A 24202-nucleotide genomic window follows, 5' to 3' on the forward strand; every position below is an offset into this window, starting at 1 on the left:
CCTTTGATCTTGGCCCAATATAGCTTCTTAAGGTGGTAACTTCCAACACCAGCAACTACGACCTATACTAGTAGCAGCATCACACAGCAATTGGCTATAGCATCAACAAGAGAACTTCGATTTTCCAAACTAGGGCGCAAGAGAGAGAGATAGTTGCACCAAAGGTTCGATTTTCCCTTTTTCCTTCTCCTAGACCAAACTCGCACTTCCTTCTCCTACTCCTCCTACTTTGCACTTCTTCCGACTTCAAGAGATATCGAACTTGCTTGTCAGTGACAGTGCTTCAAATGGAATTCGAATAGCTTCATTTATAGCCCTTTGGTGAGGTTGAATAGCTTCCTTTGAGGCCGAGTTGGTGTGGAGACAACAAAATTCATATTTAACTCAATACTTAACCTTTTTACATGATTCAAAAGCCCAAGAAGGGTCTCTTTAAAAGTACAATGACTCTATTGACTCAGAATAAATCCTAGAAGTCCTCAATGGGGACTTTGACCTAAAACATGATGACCCAAGCATGAAACCCATGCTTTAATAAGTCATAATAATAATAATAAGTATTTTCTTTATTCTTTTGACAAGTACATTACAAGATGACTCAAATACATTTAATGAAGACCGAACCTAGTTACATTTTCCAACACTCCCTCTTAACTAGGGAGGTATTCATCATATACAAGTACAAGGAAGATCTCAACTATATGAACCATGAAGAACTTTAGGCATCGCAATGACATGGACTAGATTCCTGATCAGGACAATCTATCCATTGGTCTCTCAATTTAGGCACCGCAATGCCACGGACTAGATTCCTGACCAGGGCAATCTATCCGGGTGGGACTAAGATCGACTCAAGTTTTCAGCCTCTCTAGGTACCATCAGGCTTACTTGCTAACCATCAACCCAGGGACCTAGGTGCATATCCATGGTTAGAGCTCTATGACCCACACCACCCTCCCTACTTTGGGACCTAGACATCAACACAAAGTGTCGGCCAGATGTCCTCCCAGGCAATGCTTCACTCACAAAGCCTCAACACTCCTTGATCAAGGATAACCAATCTCTCCCAATCAAACTGATTGGTAACCAGCATGCGATCAAAACCTTTGAGAGATTCACCTGTACAAACACAACCCCAACCAATAATATACTTTCACATGTACATAATCAAATACAAACCTTTGGGGTCTTCCAAACAACTTGATGTTGCTTCTCAACTTTCATAGTAGGACTATCAACCAAATATTTGACAGAAGATTCCTCAATTACACATTTTCCTTTCCTACTTCTCATGCAGCAAATATGCTTCAAAATTCATTCTCCAATCAAAACTATGCTATGCCCTCCCACTCAACTAGGGAGCATCTTTTTATCCAAACTCCCTCTTAATCTCAGGGAGATCAACTTCTTTTCCTCGACATCGGATAATCTTTTGTGGCTTCCAATCATTTCATCAGAGTTAATCATCATTCACATCATGCTTATCACATCAACGAACATCTTCACCATATTGAAGATAGTGTACTTGCACAACTTAGATAGCAAGCACAACCAAATCTATAGAAGCATGAAGTTAGCCATATCAAAATTACAGAAGCATTTCAACTTTATATATATCATATACCCAAACTTAATTATAAAAAGGAGACACATACTCTTCAAAATCTTGCTAGGGACTTTGTCATAAACCCTAGACTACTTCATAACAACTTTCATCACATCTAGGGTTTCAATGTTTCTTTCAAAGCTATGACATACCTTATTACAACATATAGCAAACCCTAGAAACAATTCAAACAAATATAGGTCTGCAAGGCATCTAACAACTTTCAGAATTCATATGTTAGACTTTCCACTAGGGTTTCATACGAATCCTAGATTTCATAGAAGAGAATTAAATCAATCAAAACCAATCACAGCGTAGTCATTAACATGACCAGCTTCCCCTAGGGTTAGTTGCAAACCCTATATTTTCCAATCAAACATCAATCACAACTAAAACTCGGATATTAACAATCTTATACAAATCTCAAATTATCACATTGTTAACATATATCAAAGATTTTCATTTCTACTAAGGTTTAACTTCAAAACCCTAGAATTTCACTATCATTCTAGAAAGACAAACTTTGACTAGGGTTTAGTTCCAAACCCTCGGATTCATGACCACCGACAAACAGGTCAACTCGTACATATAGGACTTCATCATCATGCATAAGCGTTTCATATCATGTGTTAGTCAAACCCAACTTCACAAATATCAATAAAAGTTAGACATATAACAAATTTGATTAGACTAGGGTTTGATCAGACAAACACACACATACTAAGGAAATCAATTCTAAGACATTATAAGGGTCTTGCTTACACATTCCACCAAACCCTAATGAGTTAGGGTTTCAATATAGGAACATAGAAAACCCAAGATTACCAATATTCCAAAGGTTTGGGATTTTAGACTTTATCATTCAACCCTAACAAGTTAGGTTTTCCTGATCATACCAAAATCCTAAACATGACATCATCAATAAAACTTCAAATAGCATTTCTCAATATCCCTAAGTAGTTTAGGGTTTCAGACATTCACATTAGCATACCCTTAGGTTAGGGTTTTCTAGAGAACCTGTCTAGGGTTCTATAAAATTAGTTAAGAATAGGAGTTGGGTAGATTTATCAAGTGAAGAATGTCCCAAAATAAGAATTAATATGATTCAATATGGCTAGTCACAACAATGTTAGTAATAGATTGTCAAATGAATAAACATTTATTATAAAGAAACCAGTGTTTTAAAGCATACCTTTGTTCCTTGACAAACCTAGTCTTGGGAGGTCCTCTTTCATACTTCTTGAGAATATAGCAAATGTTTTTATAATCAAGACAATAGAGGGAGAATGGTGATTAGTATTTAATATAATCAAAACTAAATGAGTACATGAAACCAAAAACTGAAAGGAAATGAGATACTTATCTTTGGGAGTTGTTGGGGGCTCCCTCCAAAGCTTGAGGGATACCTATAAACTTATAAAACAAAAGAAAAAGTCTTTTCCAAAAACATGTTAAAACCTATAAATTCTAAACATCAAAAATACAAAATAGAATATCTAAGACTAAAAGCAAAGGACTTAATAGTGTAAATCCCTTATATCAGATTCTTTGGGTTTGACTTTCTTTGGGTCTCCTTCTTCAGCAATGTTAGCATGATCTCTATCTCTCTTCTTATTCTTTGGATTGTCGGGACAATCACTCCTGTAGTGACCCTTCTTATGACATTGATAGCATTCTACCTTGGACATGTCTACTTTCTTCTTTGGCCCTTTCGATTTTTTTCCTTTGTGTTTAGTGTAGGCATTTGATACTCCTTCAAGATTGGCAACTAGAGAGATCCTCAATTCTTCTTGACTGCAAGCAGTCCATAGTTCTTCAAAAGTGGGAGCTTCCTTCCAATTGTTAAGTCCTGCAACAAATGCACCCCAAGGAGGTGGCAATCCTAATAGAGCAGTGATCACGAGTTCTTTGTCTGGAACAATTTCATCAATGGCCAATAGATCATCTCTAATTCTTGCTATCTTCACAAAGAAGAAGGCTACTGTATATTCTTTAGTCATCTTTGCGGTCCCTAGTTCATTCTTCAAGCTTGTCACTAATATTCTTAATAGTGAGAAACTTTGACAAGGCTTCATACATTTCCTAAGTATGATTGATGTTGGCTATAAATGGGACAAGATTGTCCTTTATTCCTTCTACCATTAGAGTCATGGCCACCAATTCTAATCCTATCAATTTTACTTTGTCAACATTACTGGAATCATCTATAGGCTTCTTTCCTTTTTCTTTGACCAAGTCTAGTACCTTGTTCTTTTCAAGGATGAGATCAATCCTCTTCTTCCAAGACCTGTAGTTTGAGGCTCCTTCAAGTTTGTTCTCTCCCTTGATTGTGTTAGACATCTTCCTTGAATATAGTGGACTTCTTCCCTAAAATAACCCTTTTGAATGGTTCCTTGATCAAGTGCTTGAGACTTTCTTTTTCTTCTTTCTTCACCAAAGCTCTGATACCATGTTAGAAAATTAGAAAGGCAGAAAGATTTTCTTATACTTGATAATTACTTGTGATGTTCTTGACTTCTTATTAGGTTTCTTTTATATCTTCTTTCTTTTAGTTCATAAAGCAATTACCAAAGCAATAGCACATAAACAATGGACACCAAATGTAGCCTCACAGTCAAGGGAAAACCCAGTCAGTAATTCTTCCTTCAATAGTTTTCCAGAGATATTCCAAGACTCTTGACCTTGACACAAATTATCATCCACACCAAGTCAGCCTTCTACCTTACTTGCATATGATCCTTCTTACCCTAGCAGCAGTGGCAGCACTTTCTTCGACCCAACAACTTCGACCTTGCCTTAGAGAATTCGATCTTCACTTAGAACCTTCGATCTTGGCCCAATACAGTTTCTTAAGGTGGCAGCTTCCAACACCAGCAACTTCGACCTATACTAGTAGCAACATCAGACAGCAACTGGCTACAGCATCAACAAGAGAACTTCAATCTTCCAAACTAGGGCACGAGAGAGAGAGATAGTTGCACCAAAGGTTCGATTTTCCCTTTTTCCTTCTCCTAGACCAAACTCGCACTTCCTTCTCCTCCTCCTTCTACTTCACACTTCTTCCGGCTCCAAGAGATGTCAAACTTGCTTGTGAGTGAGAGTGCTTCAAATGGAATTCGAATAGCTTCATTTATAGCCCTTTGGTGAGGTTGAAAAGCTTCCTTTGAGCCCGACTTCATCATCTCAAGGCCAACTTGGTGTGGAGACAACAAAATTCATATTTGACTCAATACTTAACCTTTTTACATGATTCAAAAGCCCAAGAAGAGTCTCTTTGGAAGCACAATGACTCTATTTACTCAAAATAATAAATCCTAGAAGACCTCAATGGGGACTTTGACCTAAAACATGATGACCCAAGCAGGAAACCCATGCTTTAATAAGTCATAATAATAATTCTTTTCTTTATTCTTTTGACAAGTACATTACAAGATGACTCAAATACACTTAATGAAGACCTAACCTAGTTACATTTTCCAACAGATTCTTCATATCAAACTTGGTTGTTAACTGCTTCTTGCATTCCTGAATTCGATGCTCTACACCAGTAATGAGTAGATCATCCACATACAAGAGTATGATGATTGGTTCACCCTAGACTGCCCTAATGTATAGATTAGGTTATGTAGTACTGTTGGTATAACCAAGTCTCAATAGGTATGCATCCATTCTTGCATACCAAGCTCTAAGTAATTGCTTTAAGCCATATAGAGCCTTCTTCAACCTGCAGACATGAGACTCCCTCTAATTTATTTCAAATCCTTTAAGTTTTTCAATGTAGACCTCTCTATCAATAGTCCCATTCACAAAAGTTGTCTTAACATCCATTTAATGGATGTTCCATCCTATTGACCACTTTGTGTCAACGACCCCATAGCAGTACACCTTTTTTTTTTGCAAAAGGAATCCATCATGTTCGAGTGTCTGTGCCATTCAAACTTCATCATCAGCCAGCAATTTTTGAATATGTCAGCCCATTCTGCGTATGTAAAATGTAAATAATCTCAATATGACCGCATCTATATGTAACGGCCTAGGTAAACCTATGGTTTTGGTGACGATCTCCATTCTATGAGCTTTTTTCTCTCACGGATTCATCTGTGTCTCTAGACACAAATGATCGGCAGTGTTTTTCCCTCCATCCTCACCTCAAAGCTAAGGTGGATTTATGTCGTCAAGATCTTAGACAAGTCCTATTGTTTTAGATCGAGTCTTTGTAAAAGTGACTTGGGAATCATTTTAGCTAATTGGCTAAATTATTTTATTACAAGTCACTTGGTCTACTAGATTATATTTTTTGTGTCGCGGAAATGGGTAAATGTTGAGGATCTATAAAGAACGGGTGTTCCCCCTTCATGTATTAAATTGTAATATCTTGATGTAAAAAATATGTAGTGCATGGTTCCTCATAATTAGACACCATGGCTAAGTATTAGAGGGTTGGAAAGATTATTAATCCCCTCATCAGTCGATTAATTAAATTTTCTAGCAAAATTAAATTAAAATCCTAAGCCAGAAATTTAATTAATTTTGTGTCTAGGTAAAATTAAATTCTCCAATGGTGAAATTTGTGGGTTTTAAAGAAGTTAATTTTTGGAGGTCCCAGGCCAAGGGAATATTGAAGAAATCAAGAAATTTTGGACTCTTGGACCTTGGTGGTTAAGTCAAAGTTAAATTTTTGAGGAAATTAACTCAAAATAATTAACTTTGAGTTAATTAAAAATCAATTAAATGAAAAATTCGATTTTTCCTCAAAAAATAAATAATTTCAACAATAATGATTAAAGATTAATTAAACCTTTATGAACGATCGAGATTAATTTGACAAGTATCAAGCCAACTAGCCGTTGGATATTTTATCTATAAATTAGAGGTCAGTGTCAATCTATTTTTTTCATCCGATCTTTGAATCGTGTACTAAGCTCTTAAGCTCTCTTGCATATTTTCGGGAATAAATGCAAAAGTCTTCGGGGTTTCAACTTGCGGTGGTGTTCCTCTTCATGAATCCATGGTAACATTGTTTTAATTTCTGCTTAATATTATGTGAAAACTATCAATCAATAGCTCTCTCAGAACATTCTAAATACAGGTATCTTATTCAATTTGTTGGATCTAGGGTAACGTTTTTAATTTTGATTGAATTAGCACGTATCTCTATTTCTTCATAATTTTATTGTTATTCTATTTATTTACTTGGTTTGATGGTTGATCTAGTGTTTGCAGAAAATCTCTCAGGTTTTCATTGAGCGTTTGGAGATAGTCCTCGATTGGACTTGCGACCTCTCAACACATATTTTTTTAAGAGCCTACCTCATATAAGCTTCACGATTTATCTAACGATTAATTTTTTCCTGCAGGGTGTTTTTGGGCTAGTACCTCTCTAAAAAACCAAAAAAAAATGTGGAAAAATTGATAGATCTGGCTAGTAAAAGCCTGAGATCTTCAGATCTGGAAGCAGAGTTGGATCCGTACTCCTCAGATATGAAAAATCTATAACTCTTATGCATAGATTTGTAAATGTTTTGTATAGATTTTAAGTTTTTCTAACTTGGGTTTCTGGGGTTTTGTTTATTTTTGTATATATAGGGACCTTGGTATTTTTTTTTTGCAGGTGTGGATATAAAGGAAAAATCAAATTTAGAGCCAATCTAGACCCTAGAGGGAAAGATCTGGCCTCAGCAAAAAATTAGCAGGGAATATTATTCAAAAAATTAATAATAAAAGATATTTAAAGGGTGTCAAATTTAGATATGAGAATTTCATAAGTTTTCCTGAGAGGAAATTTGAAGCAGGAATATATCGGTTTAATATATAAATTTCTAGGATTTATTTTGAGGCTCTTGGGCTACCATTTGTTGCCTTTAAGCCCTTCAAAAATCGCTCCTCTTTTCTATTGTGTTTTTTCTTCTCTCTTTGCAAAAATTCCACTTTCCTTCTCTGCTCCCTCAAATCACAGTTCTTTTTCCTTCTGCCCTCATTTTTCTGCTTATTTTCTCTGCATTTCCCCTCTTGTTCGCATCCCTGCCAATTGCCCAAGCTCCCTCATCCTCGTTGCTCCTACTTAGCTCCTCTATGCGTCTTCATTTCTTATCCGCAGCATTTCGTCCCTTTCTTCCTCATCTTCTTCAACCTAATCCTTCTGCTCTCCGCGTTTCCTTCCCTCATCTCTCTTCGGTTCCTTCTCTACCTACGTCTCCTTTTCTTTTCCGCAACCCCTTCCCTTCCCTTCTCTTGTTTCTTCATTTCCTTGTTGTCTGCATCTTCTCCCTTCTACAGCCCTAGCTCAATCCTCCTCCTTACCCATCGCTGCTCTCTCTTCCGCATCCTAGCTCCTCCCTCGTTCGTTACGTCTCTTTCCTTTCTGCTGCCTGCAAACCTTCGACCTCCTTCCGTTGCTTCCTCAACATGTATTCCTAATCCTAGCACCTTTTCCTTTAGGTTTCCATCTCTCGACTTTGCCTTAATCAAACTTTTATGATTTCGATTTTCATTCTTATTTTTTTAGGTGTGGCTTTGATTTATAAAAGGAATTAAATCCAAATAAAATTTTCAAGGCTCTAACATTTCGAATTAAATTTTTTATGTGGCCTTTGGCCCATTAAAAATTTAATTAACTAAGCTTTTTAATTCTCATATTTGCCACATTAAAATTTTAATTGAACTTGCCAAAGGAATAATATAATTTATTTTTTTATCTAAAGTTCCTTTTTGGGGTTTTTTGTGTTAAGGGTTTGGGACTTGAATTTTTTAAAGGGGAAATTTTTTGTGGGGTTAAGAAATTTTTTCTATAGTCAAGGTACATTTAAATTTTTTAAATTATCTCTAAAGTTTGACTATAGGAAAACAATAATTTTTTCTGGATTGGAGCACTTCAAAAAATTATTTTAAATTCGGAATTGTTTGAAGTGTTTAGCATTTGAATTTCATGGTTCTTCATGGTAATTAATTTTCAAAATTTAAGTGCTTAAGTCTTTTGCATGCTAAGTTTTATAATCATTGACATTGGGTTTTGAATATTTTTGTGCTTGACATCTATTGAGATTGCTCGTCATTTAATTAACTCTAAGTGTGGTTTTAATTACTTGAATTATTGGATATTTATTGCATATTAAAATTTTGATGATTTTTCAAGTAATGATTAAGTACTCTTTCATGGAATTGTAGTAAATTACATGTCTTTTGTTTCCTAAGCTAAGTATTTTTTGAGCATCTATATAATTGGCATTTATCTTGATGATGATATTGAAGAATTGTGAAAAAACAATTGTTCTCTTTGAGCTATAATTGCATTGGAAAGAATTTAAGCTTGTGATTTAATTGGGCATTACACTGTGATATCATTGCTGAAAAGTTTATCTCTTAGTCTTTGTCTAGTGAAGTGAATATTTATTTGGGCGATTAAGGGCTTTGATATATAACTCAGAAATAAATCGTGACATAAGCGCTTTCAATCCTTGATCTAGCTTCATCTCTTTCCATCTTCTAATCGTCTCGTGCATTTGCATATTAGGTTAGCCTTGCATAATTAAAATTTACTTCCAAGCATAAGCTTGGTCGATAGAAAGATAGGTACCCATCCATCTTTGCTTGAGAAGCCTGGTTTTAATAGTACTTAAAACAGTGACCTTGCAGTCATCAGAGCCACAGCTCTCTACAGCGCCGGAGGCACCGGGTATGTTAGATTTTCAGGAGAGATATCGTTAATCACACCTTAGTGTGCTTCACCTTATCCTCTCTTTGCCACTTATTACGGAATCAAGCTCAATATAGAAAGGATCGAAGGGTTAAAACTTAGATAGGAATTTAACTAAAATTAACCAAGATTCCTGCATCTCACATTAGTTTTAGGATTTGCATTTCATATAAGATAGCATTCATCCAAGCAGCAGTTACTCATCAATTATTTGGTCCTAAATTTCTTAGCAAGATAGTTAACTCCATAAGGCACTGGTGTCAATCATCTAAATCTAATTGAATCTTATAAGTCTTGCTAAATCTAAAAAAAGTACTTGGTCACTTGACTGTGTCTCCCGAATTGGTTGGTTCCCAACTAGTTCTCCTTCATTCCATTTCTGTAGGGTCTACCCCCCTTAGCTTGTTGTTGGGAGACAACTTAAACGAAGAGATTGGGGATCAGAGTGACAACCCTCAATCTGAGTTGTTGTCGCGGTGCCTAGACATTCTGTGCGACAACACATCCCATAGTAGCAGCCAACGAAACAAGCGATCTTATTGTTGTATAGCTAGCTGTGGGAGCAAAGGTTTCCTCGTAATCAATCCCTTCTTTCTGTGTGAAGCCTCTTGCTACAAACCTTGCTTTGTATTTATCAATGCTCCCATCTGCAGCATGCTTTTTCTTGTAAATCCATTTTAATGTGACTATAGATTTGTCACTTGGCCTAAGGACAATTTCCCAAACATCGGTCTTCATGATAGACCAGTATTCTTCCTGCATTGCATTCCTCCATTCTTAATATTAAGTTGCATCTTCATAGGAGGAAGGTTCTGCTTCAATGAGCTTTGTCATATATGCAACATAACCATAATACCTTTTTGGGTGTTTACTTTCTCTGAAGGTCCCCTTTGTTGTGTGTCTTGCTTCTTGTAATGTAGCTCTCAACCAAGCAGGCCTCTTTCAATTTATTGACTTGTTGCACAGGCTCAGTAGGACCTTCAACATCTTCCTGAGTAGATGTCCAATCTTGACCATCATTGTCCCTTGAGATATCCTCAAAGATAGGTATCTCTTCTTCATCATTCAACTGGAACATCCTTTGATTTCTTGTAAGTTATACTTTCACCGAAGATGACATCCCTGCTTACTTCAAATTGATGATCCTCCTTAACATAGATTTTGTACACCTTAGATGAAGCACTATACCCAACAAAGATGCCCTTTAGACTGGTAGGATCCAGCTTTTTTCTTTTGTCCTTGTGTATATGTATATACGCAGGACACCTAAATATACGAAGACGATCCACACTTGGCTTCTTCCCTATAAATGCTTCTTTTGGAGTCATGTTGTTGAGAATCTTCTGAGGACTTTCGGTTCTGCAAGTAAACAGTTGTCGCACACGTCTCTCCCCATAGGAATTGAGGCAAATCTTGATCATGTAGCATGGCCCTGACACATTCTTCAATAGTTTTGTCCTTCCTTTTAACCACGCCATTATGTTTTGGATTATAAGAAACAATAAGCTCCCCCTTAATCCCCGCTTCCTTGCAAAATGCTATCAATTCTTTGGAGGTGTATTCTCCACCATTGTCGGACCTTACAGTCTTGATCTTTCTCTCAGTCAAATTCTTTACTTCATTCTTGAATTCTTGAAACTTCTCGAATACCTCATCTTTGTTCTTGAGGAGATATAACCAATTTTTCCTTGAGAAATTATCAATAAGGTTACGTAATATTGATGCCCACCAAGAGATTTTATGGCCATAGGTCTACATACATCTAAATGTATGAGACCTAAAACTTCCTTAGATCTGGTATCACTTCTTGCAAATGGTTTCTTTACATTTTTGCCTAGAGCACACCCCTTACAGGTCCCTTCATGTTCTTCCTTCAATTTGGGGATGCCATTGACCATTTGACTTAGAGATGGAAAAATCTTATAATGAAGGTGTTTGTACCTTCTATGCCATCGTTCAGAAGGACACATCCAAGTGGACTAGTACTTGAGATAGAGGTGCAAAACGTTTATATAATGTCCCTCACGAATCCCAATCACCCTAGCATTGTCAATACTAGAGCCCTTACCCCAAACCAAAACCTTGCCATCAACAAAAGCAATTCTATCAACCTTATCCTCTAGACAAGAAATAGAAAGTAAACTTTTCTTCAAACCTGGAACATATAGAATGTTGTTGAGTTGAATACTTCCACCAGACTCGAGCTCCAACGAAGTAGATCCAATTCCTTTCATTGGATAGCTCTTCTTGTCTCCAAGTTCGATTGAGTGAGAGGAGTTTCCTTTTGACAAAGTCTGAAGTTGACTGCATTCTCCCGTCATATATTTGGAGGCACCACTATCAATAACCCATACATTCTCGTTCTTGAAAGTGTCGAATAAAGCGAAGAACAAACTTTCATCTATTACTTTCTTTGCTAGCTTGGAGATGATCTTCAATATGTAACCCTTGATGGATGTAGCGAGATTCCCAAGAACCTTGAAACCCTTCTTCAAAACCCTTGTCATAGTGCCAACTAGGATGTGATCTTCAGTCTCCTTCTTGCACCTAAGCTTTGATACCATGTTGGAAAATTAGGATACTTAGAGATTATATTGATTTTCCTTAACTTGATAATTACTTGTGATATATGTTAGTTGTTTATTACTTTATTGTTCTTGTTCATCAAACAATTACTAAAAAAAATGAAGATCGCAAAAAGACAAAGTACACAAGATATAGGCTCCAAGCCAAGGCGAAACCCCTCCAAGGGGAAAGCCCAGAAAGAATGCTTCTCTTCTTATAGAATCTTCTTACAGTGAGACTTCCAAGACCCAAACACCAAACCCCAACATCCTCCCAAGCACCAAGTCCGCCCCCCAGCAAAGTCTTCTTCAAGGCAGCTTCCAAACTTCAACCTACTGCAACTTCGTCGCAGATTTTCGGCCCTACAACTGCACCTTAGAATTTCGGCCTCTTACAACTGGCAGTGACAAAGCCTAACTTCGCACGTGTGGATAGAGAGAGATGATCCCAAGACACTTTGACTTCTTTTCTTCGTCCTTTCTAGCTCTTTTTCTCCTTCCCTAATGTAGATCAAACTTGTGTTGGATGAGTGTGCCAAATGAGGTCACGCTCCCTGTATTTATAGCCTTTCTTGAGGATCGAATTGTTGGAAAATGTAACTAGGTTCGGTCTTCATTTAATGTATTTGAGTCATCTTGTAAGTTGTAATGTACTTGTCAGAATAAAGGAAAGAATTATTATTATTATTATTATTATTGTGACTTATTAAAGCATGGGTTTCATGCTTGGGTCACCTTGTTTTAGGTCAAAGTCCCCATTAAGGACTTCTAGGATTTATTATTCTAAGTCAATAGAGTCATTGTACTTTTAAAGAGACCCTTCTTGGGCTTTTGAATCATGTAAAAAGGTTAAGTATTGAGTCAAATATGATTTATGTATCATCCAGACCATGTCGGCCTAAGGACCCTACTTCGACCCACAAGAAGCCTATAAATACAAGCTAGTCGAAGTCATTTGGATCATCACATCTCAAGCTAGTTCGATATCTTAAGAGTAGCTGGAGAAGTGCGAAGTCTGTTGTCGGGAAGCCGAAGGAAGTGCTAGTTTGGGGAAGTCTAAGGAGAAGAATAAAATCAAAGTTTTGGTGCCTCTCTCTCTCTGTTTCGTGCCCTAGATTGAGAAATTGAAGTCTTCCAAGTTTCACTGTTGTCGAAAGCTACTTGTTGCCTGAAGCTGCTGCCTAGTAGAAGTTGCTAAAAGGGGTCGAAGATCTGGCAGGTTGACTTGGTGTGGAGGGAAGGTCTGGTCTTTGTCTAGGGTGAAGAGTCTCAAAGAATACTATTAAAAGGAAAAATTATCTTGACTGGGTTTTCCCCTCGAAGGGGGTTTTACCCTAGCATGTGCCTACATCTGGTGTCTATTGTTTTATGTGCTACTGCTTTGGTAATTTCTTGATGAACTAAAAGAAAGAAGATATAAAGAATCGTAATAACAAGAAACATCACAAGTAATTATCAAGAATAAGAAAATCTTTCTACCTTTCTGATTTTCTAACATGGTATCAGAGCTTTGGTGAAGAAGGAAGAAAAAGGCAGTCTCAAGCACTTGATCAAGGAACCATTCAAAAGGATTATCTCAAGGAAGGAATCTACTATATTCAAGGAAGATGTCTAACACAATCAAGGGAGAGAATAAACTTGAAGGAGCCTCAAACTACAGGTCCTGGAAGAAGAGGATTGACCTCATCCTTGAAAAGAACAAGGTACTAGACTTGGTCAAAGGAAAAGTAAAGAAGCCTACAGAGGATTCCAGTGATGCTGACAAAGTGAAATTCAAGGAACTAGAATTGGTGGCCATGACTCTGATGGTAGAAGGAATAAAGGACAACCTTGTCCCATTCATAGCTAACATCGATCATGCTCAGGAAATGTATGAAGCCTTGTCAAAGTTATTTACTATTAAGAACATTGGTCAAGTAGCAAGTTTGAAGAATGAGCTAAGGACCACAAAGATGACTCAAGAAGACACAGTGGCATCCTTCTTTGTGAAGATAGCAAGAATCAGGGATGATCTTTTGGCCATTGATGAAATTGTTCCAGACAAAGAACTCATGATCACTACCCTATTAGGATTGCCACCTACTTGGGGTGCATTTGCTGCAGGACTTAACAGTTGGAAGGTAGCTCCCACCTTTGAAGAACTATGGACTGCCTGCAATCAGGAAGAATTAAGGATCTCATTAGTTGCCAATCCTGAAGGAGTATCAAATGCCTACATTGCTCAACATAAAGGAAAGAAATCGAAAGGACCAAGGAAGAAAGTTGACATGTCTAAGGTCAAATGCTATCAATGTCATAAGAAAGGTCACTATAGGAGTGATTGTCCCGAAAATCCAAGAAACAAGAAGAGAGAAAGAGATCAAGCCAACTTTGTTGAAGAAGGAGACCCAAAGAAAGTCAAGCCCGAAGAATCTGACATTAGGGACTTACACTACTAAGTCCTTTGCTTATAGCTTTAGATATCTAGTTTTATATGTTTTAGAATTTATAGGTATTTAACATATTTTGGAAAAGACATTTTTATTGCTTTTATAAGTTTGTAGGTATCCCTCAAGCTTTGGAGGGATCCCCCAACAACTCCCAAAGATAAGTATCTCATTTCCTTTCAGTTTTTGGTTTCATGTACTCATCTTGTTTTGATTATATTAAATACTAATCACCATTCTCCCTCTATTGTCTTGATTAGGAAAACATCTGCAAGAAATATGAAGGAGGACCTCTCAAGACAAGGTTTGTCAAGGAACAGAGGTATGCTTTAAATACAAATATTTCTTTATATTGAAAGGATTATTCATTTGACAATCTATTACTAACATTGTTATGTCTAGCTATATTGAATCATAGTGATTCTTGTTTTGGGTGATTCATAACTTGATAAATCTACCCACCCCACTCATATTCTTAACTGATTGTGTAGAACATTAGACAAGTTCTGGAAAACCCTAACCTAAGGGTATGCTAATGTGAATGTCTGAAACGCTAAAATTGCTTAGGGATATTGTGAAATACTATTTCAAGTTTTATTGATGATGTCATGCTTGGAATTTTGGTAGGATTAGGAAAACCTATCTTAGGGTTGAATGATAAAGTCTAAAATCCCGAACCTTAAAAGCTTTGGTTTGCTTCCAAGTGGTACGAACCAAACAAGAGAAGAGAGAGATGATGTGATGTGTGATGATTTCCAAATGAGAGAAGGGTCACTCTTATTTATACAATTCATTGAGGGTGAGGAGACCCATCCATTGGGCTTCATGAGCCTACATTTGACTGAGGCCAACCTTGACAATTTGTCCATAAGAAGAATAAATTCATAATTCCATTTCTGCTTGTCAGAATGAGATGATCTTTATATCAAAATTGTACCTCTCCAAAAGAGGAATCCAATGCAATAATCATCTCCATCATATGAGTTGTCCTAAGGTGGAAGTTGGCCCTAGTTTCCAATTTTAACACTCCCTCTCAACTAGGGAGAATTCCACCTGTCAATCCATCATCATGCCAACCTGTCATCCTGAACCATCATGCCATCACTATCCTGTACTACTCTGCTCTGTTGAACCATGAAGTAATAATGAAGAAGTGATCGAGAGTGTATCATACCACTCTCCACTGACTAAAGTCAATCCTTGATCCCAGATCAAGTTGTTGAACACCATGCATCCTAGTCATAGGGAGTACGACAATACACAATGCGTCCATCGATAGTGTTATGGTCCCTAACCAACTTTTCCCAACTCATTGGCCAGATGAGAGGTACTTCCCATGAGTCCCGGACTCTATGGGTAGGATGTGTGTTGGGGCATCAACAGGAGAAGGTGAACCACTCATCCTGCTCATATGCCATAGGAGAAGGTGAACCACTCATCCTATGCATATGTCAATCGTAGGGGAAGGTGAACCACTCACCCTACATGCATGTGTCCGGGTAGGGGAAGGTGAACCACTCACCCTATGGTCGCTCATAGCTAGCTCCAAGAAGTACCCCATGCCCCCAGGAGCTCCCAGAGCTCTGTGTCCAAGTCATACGGGACCCTCATAAGTGGGTTGTTCCACGACTCTAAGTCTCTCTTAGAACGTTAAGAATTTGACCTTCCCGGGAGGCTTCGTGAGAATGTTTGCAACCTGCTCATCTGTCCTGATGCGTTGGAGCCTAACTGCTCCCCATTGTACCATATCCGGGATAAAGTGGTACCTGATATCAATGTGCATGGAGCGGTCGTAGAACACGAGATTCTATGATAGACGAATCCCACTTTGGTTGCCGCAGAAGATCACGATGGTATCTAGCACGTGCTCAGATAGCTCACTGAAGAGCTTCCTCAACCAAACTACTTCACAACAGGCCATACTTGCAACAATGTATTCAGCCTCGGCGGTGCTTAGTGCAACCAATTTTTGCTTCCTGCTCATCCAAGATATAGAGGCAGATCCCAAGGAGAAGCAGCACCCAGACATTCTCTTACGATCCACCACACTACTAGCCTAGTCAGCATCTGTATATCCATGCAGCCTCAAATTCCCGACAGTGTATCTCAGTCCATAGTGGATTGTGCCCCGAAGATATCTCAAAAGATTCTTGGCAGCAATCCAATGAATGTGATGAGGCTCGACCATATATTGACTCAACGTGTTCACAACGAAGCATATGTCAGGACGGGAGTTGACCAAGAACATCAGTGCCCCCACAAGTTGACGATACTCGGTAGGGTTCGCCAATTCAGGCCCAACAGCACTTCCACATAACTTCTTGAAGTTGAGTTCCATCGGAGTAGTCACGAACTTGCAACCCACCATCCCACATCTCTCAAGTAGTTTCACAATATATTTTCCTTAAGAAAGGAAAATCTCACCTGGATTTTGCCAGATGTCCAACCATAGGAAATAATGCATCAATCCTAGGTCCTTCATCTTGAACTCGGAAGCCAACTCCCTCTTGCATTGATGAATGAGAGGGTCATCACCTGTAAGAAAGAGATTATCCACATAGAGGACCAGAATGAGAGGTCTGTCATTTTCAATCTTGAAGTATAGGTTCGGGTCAGCATCGCTTCTTGTGAATCCCAGCTTCATAAGATAGCTATCTATCTTCTCATACCAAGCCCTAGGGGCTTGCTTCAACCCATAGAGGGCTTTCTTCAACCTGCATACATGTGTCTCACGACTTTGAACCTCGAACCCCTCAGGTTGTTCCACATACACTTCCTCCTTAAGCGAACCATGCAAGAAGGCAAGTTTGACATCCATCTGGTGAATGTTCCATCCTTGCGAGGCAGCAAGGGCTATGATTGAATGGATGGTGGTATATCGGGCAACTAGTGAAAATATATCATCGTAGTCTACTCCTTCCCTTTGAGAGAAGCCTCGAGCTACAAATCTGGCCTTGAATTTCTCAGCACTCCCATCAGCTCCATGTTTGATCTTGAAGAGCCATTTCGAAGTGACCACAGACTTATCCTTGGGTCTAGGAACCACATCCCAAACATCATTCTTCATGATCGACTCATACTCCTCGTTCATCACATCCTTCCAAACCTATTGCCTCACAAATTCTTCGAATGTACAAGGCTCAGATTGTACAACGGTACTCATGGCAACTAAGTACCCTTAGTACCTATTCGGCTTCTTGCTTTCACGAAATGTCCCCCTTGGTGCAATGTATTTCTCGGCATCTTCAAGAGTATCTTTGAGCCATAAAGGCCTTTTCCTTGAAGTAGAGGGCTCACTAGGAGGTGGATCAATGAGATCCATCGGACTTTCAACATCGGGCATCAATTCATCGGATGGAGGTTCATCATGCTTTTCTGCATCAGCATCATCATTGTCCTTCCTAGGAATAGGAAGATCTTGAATCTTTCTAAGAGCAAAATCTTCATCGAAAGTGACATCATGACTTAATTCCACTTCCCTTTGACCAGGCACATAGATTCTATATGCCTTCAAAGTTTCACTGTAGCCCACAAATGTTCCTTTCTTCCCAGATGCATCTAGTTTGTTTCTTTTCTCTTTTGGTACATGAAAGTATACGAGACAACCAAAAATTCTAAAATGAGAAACATCAGGTTTCTTACTGGTGAATACTTCTTCGAGTGTCTTGAAGTCCAAAGCTTGATGTGGGCATCAGTTTTGGACATACACAGCGATGTTGGCAGCTTCTCCCCATAAGAACTTCGAAAGACCTTGATCATGAAGCATAGCCCGGGTGGCTTCTATGATAGTACAATTCTTCCTTTCGGCAACACCATTTCATTCAGGAGTATATGTGGTTGTAGTCTCCCTCTTAATGTTAGCTTCTCTACAATAGTCTTTGAATTCATTTGACTCATATTCGGTCCCATTATCGGTCCTCAGTATTTTGATCTTTCTCCTTGTTTGATTCTCGACCAAGGCTTTAAAAGAGCGGAACCATTTGAACACTTTGTCTTTCTTCTTTAAAAAATAGATCCATGTTTTGCGAGAGATGTCATCCACAAAAATTGCATAGTACAAATATTGACCCAAAGATGTCACAGGCAACACACCTGATAGATTAGAATGGACCAATTGAAGAATATCAGTAGTTTGAGTCTCACTTGAGGGGAATGGTCCCCTTGTATGTTTTCCAGCTTCACATCCCTGACAAACAACTTCATGATTCAAGTTCAATTTGGGCATCCCTGTGACCATCTCCCTTACATCGGGTAAGGCTTTGAAATGAAGATGAGCAAATCTTCGGTGCCATAATTCAGATTGAAGAGAAGTGTCACAAATCATTGCTCCCAACGGACTTCCTCTAACCTGATAGAGACCTTCAACCCTGAATCCAAGAGTGAATGCATCTCTTGGGTTCCTTTGCCAAACACAAACCGTCCCATCAATGAACGTCACCTCGAAACCTTTATCTTCCATTGCAAAAAAAAGAGACTAGGTACTTTTTCAGATCAGGTACATACAACACTTCTTGTAAATGAAAGGTTTGACCTTGATTTAAGTGAAGAGTAACGGTCTCAATTTCTTTCACATGATAAGTGGCATTATCCCCAAGTATAATTTCCATATTTGTCTTCTTTTCAGTGAAGTTAGAGAGAGCTTCTTTGTACCAGTGAAGTGCCTTGAGGCACCACTATCAATCAACCAATGGTCCAATGTATCCGGAGGAGAGGCGGTGGATAGGGCAGAAATAAGATAACATTCTTTTTGCTTTACAACATTAACTTCATCATACCTGGAGTTTCTCGACTTATTGGGAGGACAACCACCTCCATTTCGAGTAGCGGGAGGATTCCTCTTTCCTTTGTTATTGAACCTGTTGTTCCTTTGATTGCCATTTGAAGTTGTTGTTATTGTTGTCATCATCTCTTGGAGTATCCTTCTTGTGGGGACACTCTCTAGCGAAGTGGCCAAACCTGTTACAATTGAAGCATCTTCCTTTTCTTCCTTCTTTGAATGCCGGCTTGAACCCTTGTCCTTGATTCCTTGGACTAGCATTGTTCCTTCTTTTAGAATGAGCGGAGAAGGCGGTAGGATTGTTTCCATTTGAGGGCTTGTCTCTTTCCATCATCCTTATTTCTTTTTGAGTGCATCTGGCCAATAGTTCATCAAATCCCGGAATCCCGTCATTGTCGCGAATGGTAGTGTTGAACACATCCCAATCTCTTGTAAGACGTCCAAGAGCAATAAGAGTGAGCTCTCGGTCACCAATGACCTCTCGAATAGGTAGAAGATCATTCTTGATCTCGGTAATCCTCATGAAGTAGGATTGGATGGATTCTCCTCTATCCATCTTGATGTCTTTCAACTTGTTCTTGAGAAAGAGAACTTGATTTGCATTATTAACTTTGACTATCCCAACCAGCTTTTCATACATTTCCTTAGATGTTTCCCAATCAGAAATATATGCAACCAAAGGCTTAAGAATAGAATAACCAATAATCTTCTTAGCTTTAACCTCACCTTTCTTGTACTTGGTTTGTGCAGCAACATATCCATTTGAAGGAAGCTCTGCTATTCTTCCTTTGACATAATTCATGGCATCATTCTCTTCTAATGTCAAATCCAAAGTCATCTTCCCTGCATGATAGTTGGATTCATCCTTAAGCTTGTCCTCAGATTTGAAAAAAGATGTAGTCGTCATGGGACTAGTTCCAAGTCCTTGTCCAACAGATTCCTTAGTGATTGCTTTGCTTCACTCTTGCTTGGACTTAGTCTTCCCCTAAGCTCTGATACCATGTTAATTTTTTATAACAATGGTATGTTCTATGCTTAAGACAATTTACTTCAATGTTCCTTTAGCAGCCAAAGACAATTTCCAATTATATCCAGTAGCAATCACATTAACTTATAAACATTGACAGTAAATGCAGATAGAAAATAAAATCATATACAAAAGACAAGCCAAGACAAGAGGACACAAGATGTGACAGATGCCAGGGACAAACCCCAATGTGCAGAAACCCTTTGATCAAATCTTCTTATTATTCTTCAATAGTTCAGCAGAGAGAGAGAGTACAAATATCATAAGTACAAGCCCAAAACAGATCTGCCAAATCAGCAGTCAATGAAGCCCTAACCAGAAAGTCAATGGTGGTCAAAATAGCAGCAACACATCCTTAATGCAGTTCAGTCAACAACAATCCAATTCGGCTTTCCAAGAGAGTCAAATTCAGCCCAAAACAATTCGGTCAAACCCAGTCAAAGGAGAAAGAAACACTGTTGTAATTTTCTGCGGTCAAATCTGAAGCCAACCTGAAGTCAACGCTGGTCAAACTGTCCCAAACTCCTCGATTTCTGTGCCAATAATTGCGGCCTAGCGAAATCGGAATTCTAGCCCAAAAATAGAAGTCAAAGATAGTCAAATCTCCCTTGGTCAACGTGGGTCAATGTTGGACTGAAGCTCTGAAATTTCAGCCTGTTTTGACCCAGAAAAACTCGGCCTCCTACCACACGTGCGAAAAAGGGAGAGGTTGCTTCCAAGTGGTACGAACCAAACAAAAGAAGAAAGAGATGATGTGATTTCCAAATGAGAGAAGGGTCGCTCTTATTTATACAATTCGTTGAGGGTGAGGAGACCCATCCATTGGGCTTATGAGCCTACATTTCACTGAGATCGACCTTGATAATTTGTCCATAAGAAGAATAAATTCATAATTTCATTTCTGCTTGTCAAAATGAGATGATCTTTATATCAAAATTGTACCTCTCCAAAAGAGGAATCCATTGCAATAATCATCTCCATCATATGAGTTGTCCTAAGGTGGAAGTTGGCTCTAGTTGCCAATTTTAACACTAACTAATTCCTTGGAATGTTTTTTCCAATGAAATTTTTTTTGGCGAAAGGCACTAAAGGATGTTTCCCCACATTCATGAATGTCATTCTTAGCAAACCCATTACCATAGGTTAGTGCACCTTAAACCAAGCACCTGCCAACACAAAACTAACCAAATTCCCAAAACCATTGGTGACAACCAGTTAAGCTAACCCTTGGACTGAGCCCTATACATTAGTATTTTTTAAATCTTTAAATTTGTTTTAGAATTTTAAATATTTCAAAAAAAATGATATATATATATATATATTCCATAGGAAAATTGAGGGGATCTTCCCACCCTTGCAAATGCCCAGTCCTATACCCTGTTCCAAAAACCTGTGCAACATAGATATTTTCCCACCAAAGCTATATATGGAGAGCATGTTACAACTCTCTGACATTCCTGAAAAATAATTGACCGTCTGAAGCACAAAAGTGAAAGCACTCCATCAACACATTGCAAACAAATTTCATGCACTAAATGTGAGAAAAATAATTGAATTCGAGCTGTTTGCAAACAAATTTCATGCACTAAATGTGAGAAAAATAATTGAATTCGAGCTGTTTCAATCATATTTTTGCAAGAAGCATATCTTCGGTAGCTATATTTCACATGTGGTGTATCGGCTTTCAGGCTAACCTTGGTAAATATTTGTTTAAGTATTGAACTACTTAACCAATGAGATTCTTTCAAATGGGTAACATGTGGTCCTCCAATCTCATTTTAGCAGAGTAAACAAAAAGTAGGGGTGGCATTGCCCAAAGTAAAATAGAACTTTGTGACCGACTGTTATTTCACAAAAAATCATATTTGGTCAGGTATGGCAAGCCAAAGTTTCTACTTTACAAATAACCCAATTAAATATGGATTCAATTTCCAATCTAGGGACCAATGTTGTTTATGAATACCACGGCTATGATTTCCTGAACCATGGATTTGATTTAAGATTTCTCCTCTGCGGATTGTATTTGAAAGAAAAATAATGTCACTCTGTCTAAGCAATTACATTTGTTTTCCGTAACAATGGGTGAACTCAATTGGAATTCTTGTTATTTACAATCTTTGTAAGTGTGCATATAGCAATTCAGAGAGAGAGGAAGAGCATACCTCAGCATGAGGTTCTCCAGCCTTCGGGTGGAATCCTTGGCCGACAATGTGTCCATCCTTGACAATCACACACCCCACCATGGGATTGGGAGAGGTACAACCCAATGCCTTTTTGGCCAGACTGATGCACATCCTCACGTAGTGGGCATCCTCTGGCATAGCTCCTTCTGATTGAGAAGTAATTCCATGGCATCTAGGTGAATAATGCATATGTCTTCTAGACCTTCTAGTCATAATCCTGGAATGATTAGAGAAACCTGACTGCCAAGATTTGATGCAGATGAAAGACCCCGGCACAGCCCTGGATTTAGACCATCCTCTTCCTAATTCAAAATATAGGATTCTTCTTGGGTTTGCATTAGGCCTTGGGATAAAATTGACCACTGGCGTGACAATATTAAGCTCCATTGGTTCTGTATGATCTAATCACAATGCGAATGGCGTCGTTCGTGAAAACCGCTAGGTAATCCAAAGTATGTATTTGATCCAGACTCGCATGCTTCTCTCGGATATTTATGTGGCCCGTCGTATTCCGTCCTCTGTGATTCAAAATAAGAAAGTTACGGCAGATATCAGGGTTGGTGTTGATTTCAGGATGAATGTGGGTTCATTATCCTCCAATTGCTGTTTGATATTTGGTTGTTTCAAGAAGGATTCCCTAGCCTCTTATCCAAGATGGCCTCATCCGCGATCTAGACGAGGAAGGTGCCAACGAGAGCCCTGTTTTGTCGTATTGGCAGTAAACCCTTTTTGCGTGTTTCCGATGGAGCGTTACCGATGCTGTTGCATCATCCATAAATTAGTGCTGGTCAATAGAGGGCTTCTGCATTTTGAGAGGAAAATAGAGGAGACCCTCAGCACTCACCAATCAAGAGACAACAATTAGAAGAAGATTGGAATGAAAATTGGATAGGAACACATGGACAAATATATGAACATGATAAATGTCAAGGCCTTCATGCAGTCTACTTGACAGAAGCAGTATGAAATGGAGCTAACCCTTCAATGCCTTGGCTCTAAAGTACATAACATAATTGATTGTCTAAGTCTAAATGACGTCGATGACGTACAGTCAGCTGCGGGAACGATGAGACAAGCAACCAGGTAGATGATGAAGGTCAAGGTAATGGAAGCAAATGAAGCAATGATCACTCCTCCGTGGGAGAAAATGAAGGTAGAAGCTGGAAATGTTGAAATCATTGCCAACAGCAAGAAGCTGGAAGAAGTTGTGCCGGACTAACATTTTAATTTTTTACTTTAGTAGTCTAAGCAATGTCGTTTTATATTGCAAAAGCCTAACATTTATCATATAATAGAAGTATGTAACGCAATATCCCAGTCATTTCTGTATTAGTAGTCATATAATAGGAAGGAAGGGAAAAATGAACTTTGTCACCACTTTTGACAAATGGCCTTGACCAAAAGTGTATAAATTTCGTATTACATAGTTGTATGTTCCTGTGTATAAATTTTGTATTACATAGTTCAAGCCTTTTTTTCTAATACAAATATACCATTTTTTAAATTTTTTTAAATGTTAAATAAATTAGCATTATTTATATTAATGTCAATAATTTTCAAACAATCACTTAGATTGCCATAAAATATTTTCCACACAAGAAACACTCAAGGTCCTATAATCTATACTCAAGATTCTCAACGAACTTGTATCTAAGATTCTCATTTCCAATAAACCTAGGACAAGAATGAAACATCTCAAACTTGTATAAGGGTTGAGAATGGTCCTGATGTTCCTCATAGTGTTGGATCTGTTTCAGTGACATCCTTAAGACTTTCCCACCTATTGAGTGTTTGGATGCCCCTCAACAAGGAATAAGAAAAATGGGCATTCTTGTCCTGTTGAGAAGCATATAGAAACTTCGCATCAAGCCATAAGACACCAAGGCATTCCCACGCGGCTTGGGCCCCATTGCAAGAGTTCAGAAG

General features: G+C 38.4%; 1 protein-coding gene across 2 annotated transcripts in view; it reads right to left on the minus strand.

Annotated features, from left to right (window-relative positions):
- The window catches only part of LOC149203914 (riboflavin biosynthesis protein PYRD, chloroplastic-like), a 68932-nt gene extending 45416 nt beyond the window's left edge, over positions 1 to 23516 (minus strand). For both annotated transcript variants that reach the window (XR_016253985.1, XM_089403613.1), the window contains exon 1: positions 22256 to 23516. Coding sequence is in view for 1 of the 2 variants with exons in the window: in XM_089403613.1 (XP_089259739.1) it covers positions 22256 to 22663 (408 nt within the window). In the remaining variant the exon portion in view is untranslated. The remainder of the gene's footprint in view (positions 1 to 22255) is intronic.
- Positions 23517 to 24202: the final 686 nt, after the last annotated feature.

The sequence above is a fragment of the Pinus tabuliformis genome, chromosome 2_1, assembly GCF_031772625.1.
Source record: "Pinus tabuliformis cultivar Carrire ecotype Pingquan chromosome 2_1, CPIR1, whole genome shotgun sequence".
Taxonomy (NCBI): domain Eukaryota; kingdom Viridiplantae; phylum Streptophyta; class Pinopsida; order Pinales; family Pinaceae; genus Pinus; species Pinus tabuliformis.